The sequence below is a fragment of the Achroia grisella genome, unplaced genomic scaffold, assembly GCF_030625045.1.
Source record: "Achroia grisella isolate CSIRO2021 unplaced genomic scaffold, CSIRO_AGI_Agris_v1 utg640, whole genome shotgun sequence".
NCBI classification, from domain to species: domain Eukaryota; kingdom Metazoa; phylum Arthropoda; class Insecta; order Lepidoptera; family Pyralidae; genus Achroia; species Achroia grisella.
In genome coordinates, this window is record NW_026712977.1 from 4,629,842 (window position 1) to 4,635,841 (window position 6,000).

The window sequence follows — 6,000 nt, forward strand, 5'->3', positions numbered from 1 at the left end:
TTAAAAAAACAACATTACATTATAATCATCACCATTCATCTCCAGTCATAATATGATCGCACCTTATGTTACACACATCAATCGGTCAGAAATAAAAAAATACTGTAAATATTTAATATTTTACATTTCAACTGGGATGCAATAACACTTCTCTTTCCACACTTATTACTGCCTGGAACCGGCCACATTTAAACCGGCCACGGAATAGCCGGGGCCAACATTTTCCGTTCCTGGACAGTTACGTGCATCACGCGGCCGCTTGTCCTAGTAATTGTGATATACCGGCCCCCGGGGAACGCCGGTGTGTTACATACCTAACGCCACCCTACGACACGGAACGGAAAAATTGCAAGCGAAAGACTTATAGCCCGTTTAGTAGTTCACTGTAGTGAGATATATTGTGGACTTGTATCAATACACCCGCTCTAACAAGATAAAGCAACTATCAAGTTAGGGATATAGTGGAATTTGTGGAATTCATTCCGGTTTTATTCTTACTTCAAAAAGTAGTAAAGTATCTAATATTTTAGAAATTCGTTAGTATCATAAGCAGGGTATCTCTGTACCTCTCCATTATGTTTAACCGCAGGCAGTGTATCCTGGTTCAAAGTATTAAAAATAAAATAGAATAGAAAATCATTTAATCAAATAAACTTAATTTAAGCACTTTTGAATAGTCATAACATTTTTTTTAATCTACCGCTCATTCGGAAAGCTGTCTCATCACAAGAAGAACGAGCAAGAAACTTGTGTGTTAACCAGACTGGAAATAATATTTCTTCAAATAAACTTAATATACCCACATTGGTTTAGTCATATTTTTATTCTACCACTCTGAATGAATATTCGGAAAGAGGATTCCTAACAAGAAGGACGTACAATATAGAGTATATAATAATCTAAGATTTTAGAAATTACAGCGGTTGAGATGGTAGACTTATTTGTGTTATATGGATGTTGTTCTAGCCGCAATAGACAATGGTTACGGTCACTGAATCCTCAGTTTATTTGCGTTCCCAGTTCAGGTAAAATCCAGTCACTTTACCTAGTGTATAGTAACTGTATGGGTTTGTAGAAGTATTTCTTCTCTAATGCGTAAATACGTCCATTGGAGTTCTTAAGGACTCGAAACGTAAATAAATGGTACGAATAAGCAAACAAACTACATATTTGTGAAATAAAACTTCAATAGCCATCAGAGGCACATTAAATCGATTAAATATAATATAAATACATTTTCGTTGTGTACTCGATTGGGTATCAATTTGATCCTCATTCAATCACGGTAAAAGTTAGCCTGCAGGTTAGTGCATTATATATTAATGTTATTGGCCCACAAACTTCACAAAAGAGATTTAAAGCCGTCTCTTTTATTTTTATTTCAAACTAGATTACATGAGTGATATCGATACAGTAACTAACATATAGGTACATAATAATATAGTTTACTAAAACTTATCTATTGTTTTTGTTAATATATGAAGAGTAAGTATAATATTATAATTAAAGCAATTTATTTTATTCTATTCATTCATTTATTCTATTATATGTATTTTACATATCTATTTACATTAACAGAATGTAAACAATGCACACTACCGACGCGTGCGCATATGGAATCTCTTCCCAAGCACTCGAAACACTCATTTACCCAACAAAGGCGGCCAACAACCTAAGCATATTGGCAAAACACTCTCGAGCAATCCACGTCACAACTCTCGTCCCCCATGCAACGCACAAGTGTTTGCACTCATAAAGAATGACTGCAAATCTGCACAAAGATTATTGTTTATGTTTCCATATAGAGCCCAGCTATTATGTGAGCTTCGTCCCCTTTGTTTGTAATGAAACGTCCGATTTAACATGAATACAGAAGTTAATTCGGCAAGAAATAATAATCAGCAGCGACCCTACTAATTCTATTTATCGTTGAGAATTTGACAGTACGATAAAACGAATTACAAAAAGCCTTTCTTTTCACAGATGGGACATCACGGCATGGAAGGGCTGGATATGCTGGATCCTTTGACGTCTTCGTCTATGACGACACTAGCGCCAATGGGTGAGGCCGCTCCACCACATCACCAGCTCCACGGCTACGGGGCAATGAACCACGTTATGAATCACCATCATCATGCCGGTGGGCTTACCCATGCTCCTCCAGCTCACCTGGGGCATCCAGCTGCTGCACTACATCCGGACACAGACACAGATCCTAGAGAACTAGAGGCTTTTGCAGAAAGATTCAAACAGCGACGAATTAAACTGGGCGTCACCCAAGCAGATGTTGGGAAGGCGCTAGCCAATTTGAAACTACCTGGAGTAGGTGCATTATCACAGAGTACGATCTGTCGTTTCGAGAGTCTCACTTTAAGTCATAACAACATGATAGCATTGAAGCCCATACTGCAAGCGTGGTTAGAGGAAGCGGAAGCACAAGCGAAAAATAAAAGGCGAGACCCGGATGCTCCGAGCGTCCTTCCAGCTGGCGAGAAAAAGCGCAAACGGACGTCTATAGCCGCACCGGAGAAAAGGAGCCTTGAGGCATACTTTGCAGTACAACCGAGACCATCGGGCGAAAAAATAACAGCCATCGCGGAGAAATTGGACCTGAAGAAGAATGTGGTGCGCGTTTGGTTCTGTAATCAGAGGCAGAAACAGAAACGCATGAAATTTGCGGCGCAGCACTGACCGGCGGGAGGCGGCGCGGCGCTGCTGTACCCGAGCTCCGGGTACGGGTACTGAGCCGCCCGCACAACCGGCCCCGGCCACCAACGGCCTCCATGGCTTTTGCTGGCCTCCGCTGGTCACCATCGGCCACCATCGGCCACCACTGGCCACCACCGGCCACCACCGGCGCCCCTACCCGGCGACCTTTCGTGAGCAATAAAGATCTCGTTTCGATCTCAATCCTTCAACACTCCCCCAAGTCAAAGCAACTTAGTCACTAGTGTAGATATGTAAAAACCAAATTGCGTTTCTTTTTACACTTTTACAATGACTTCTTATATATTTTTCGAGACACAGGGTATATAATTGATTATATACATATCATTACAATAAATAGAAGTCGCTTCATCATACATCGTTGTGTTCTACGCGTTGCGTTTTGATGTTATTGGAGCATCGAATATGTACATGAAAAATTTGAAATTCAGGATTTTTAAGAGAATGTGCCTTGCAAATAATCAGTATTCTGTGTTTAATGTTAGTAACTTCATCGCTGCGTGTGGCAGGAATCGAACTGGACACTAAAATGTGAGGTGCCCCTTCTTATGGGCATCGAACAACGCAATAGGATACGATCGTGTAGAGATTAGGCATGAAACATGCAACAGAGAATGAAATTTGTTTAAGAATTAATTCGTAATCTACAACTCCTGCGTCACTGGCTATCTTCACGGTTTACGTGCATGTTACTCGTATCTAATCTATACACAGCCTAATGTTTATATTGTATTTATTGAGAAAATTTGTTATATATTTTGCTTCTGATATTATTGAAATTGTACAAAATAACTCTAAGAGCATTCTTTCTCGTTTAAGTTGTAGATAGTACTTGAAAATTTAATTGTGTTTTATTTATTCTATATTTAGTTAATTTTCAAATTTTAACATTTCACAAAATGGCACAATTTTAGAGTAAGAAGTTATTAGTGACAGTTAGCCAAAATAGTATTAAAATTCATTTGTATATAAATCACATTTCAATTTACAACTAGGCATTAGTTTAAATACGTATAGTTACTAAATTGAAAGGAATTAGTACAACGCGGATGGATTCATGCAGTGACAAAAATATCATTTTTACTTTTTTATTAAATTATGTTTATTTAATGATAGAGGGAAATATTAAACTAAATTAATTTAGCTAAAACTATTACGGAGGACATAACAACACACTGAAAACTAAGGAGTCGTCCAGAGAATTTAGTTTGCATGAATCCATTTAAAGGTGGAGAAGCACCACTGCTTGAGAACAAAAAAGTTTGCGAATTATAAATAATATTTTTAAATGATATTTTGTAAATATAGTATTAAAGGAATTAAGTTAATAAAATGTGCAATTTAGAAATCGGTAATAATTATTATTAATTATAATTAACTGCTAGGAATTTATTGTCAATTATGACAAATGAATACTACCAAATATTATGACGCTTTATTCTCATTACTGAATCTAGTCATTGCTTTAAGTTCTTAAAATAAAGTTTCATATGTCGGTTGCTATACTTTATAATAGTTAACAACATATCTAACATCATGGATCTCAATAAGTGATTTTATTTTTAGGAAAAATAATTCTACTAAATTTTAATTGACTTATTTTATACTCACTTTTACATAACTTTATTGTAATTTGTACTACCAAAACTATTGATAACAAGATCTTCTTTATATTATCACTAATAATAAATAACTGTTTACTGTGCATTTATTGCCTCTATTATAAAACCAAAGAACTTATTATTTTTTGTATTCGCATTTATTACCTACGCTTAGTGTCGTGAATAGAAACTCTTTTTATGTGAAGTATGTCGTTCTCTATAGTATGCAGTATGTGCTCGTGATTTCAACCAGCTTTTAAATTATGTGTTTTTCAATAAATGAGAATTAATGTTAGGTGTTCATAATTGTTATTATAATCGTAAATTTCAATTTGGGGGAAAATGTTGTTCCTATAAAAAAATTTACTCTGAGATACTTTTATTGATTTTGTTACTTTTTAATTAATCTTATTTAACAAATTTATATCTTATGGTTGTAATTGCGACACAATAACCAGTTTCATATCTTAAGTACACACAGTGTTATTATTTGTAAATAAAGGGAGATTAATTAATAATAGACCGGATGTAATTATTATTGTGATTAGTTTACCAATAACCCACTGATGCCGCGTCTATATATGTTATTGAAGTTAATGAAATAATACAGTTCTCGTACTTTTGACCTGTGAATAATATAATATTTATATATACATATAATATGTTATATATTTGACTCTCTATAATTTTGCTGATAATAATGCTTATTAAAACAATAATAACCTTAAATAAAATAGCTTTATCTGCTATTCAGCTAAATTGATTGCTGAGATTTGATAGGTGTTAAAAGTTTGTCGTCAAAGTCATTATTTTTTATTAAATCATGTGTATATAGACGCGGAGGCAGTGTGTAATAAGTTAAAATGTAGACATTAGAAGTTTCTCTTGCAATTATTAATTCTTAATTATTATTATTAATGATAAAACGAAACAAACTTATTTCAAAAACCAATAAACAATAAATTGGAAATAGAAATATTAGTAAAAATATGAGTTTTATTACCTATATGTAAGCACTATTGATAATTAATTCGTATAATTTCATGGGTACACTCACAAAACAAGGCAATTACCTAATTATCCTCAGTTACTTCCTGCCTTAGGAATTAGTGAAAATATATAATTAGGGTATGTTTAGAAAAATATGGAAGAAATTTTATTTTGCATTGGCTAGGGGAATGAAATACATGGTGTACTGCATATACAATAGCTGCAAGGGAATGAAAAATAAATCCCTATATTTAACCCTCTTATTGTAAAGATATAAATGTTGTAACAATGACCACAAAACCAAAGTGTTAATCCTATATTATTAAGCCTTGAGTAGATAATATAGAATGCAATAATAGGTAAAATAAGTGTCACAGCAACATATTTTTATAGAATCCCTTGTCCTCTTGTGACATATAAGGGTGCTGCATTCGTTGGGATGTTAGGATAAACGTAAAGTCAGGTCAGTTAGGCCATGCATCGTAGCAAATTCTCCAGGCACTGACCATGGTATTTCCACGTCATTCACCAGGAATCAACCATGAAATTTCTACATCAGGATAGATCTACACAATGTACCATGTTGAGATGAGACAATGGGGCAATTATTCATTATAAATACCTACTCCAACACAGGAGTGTTAAATGAATGGAGTTTACAAGTAAGTATATCTTTTAATAA

General features: G+C 34.6%; 1 protein-coding gene across 1 annotated transcript in view; it reads left to right on the forward strand.

Moving 5' to 3' along the window:
- The window catches only part of LOC131849159 (inhibitory POU protein), a 68,792-nt gene extending 65,780 nt beyond the window's left edge, over positions 1-3,012 (forward strand). Inside the window, exon 4 of the mRNA XM_059199156.1 lies at positions 1,969-3,012. Within this exon, the coding sequence (XP_059055139.1) occupies positions 1,969-2,691 (723 nt within the window). The 3' untranslated portion in view covers positions 2,692-3,012. The remainder of the gene's footprint in view (positions 1-1,968) is intronic.
- Positions 3,013-6,000: the final 2,988 nt, after the last annotated feature.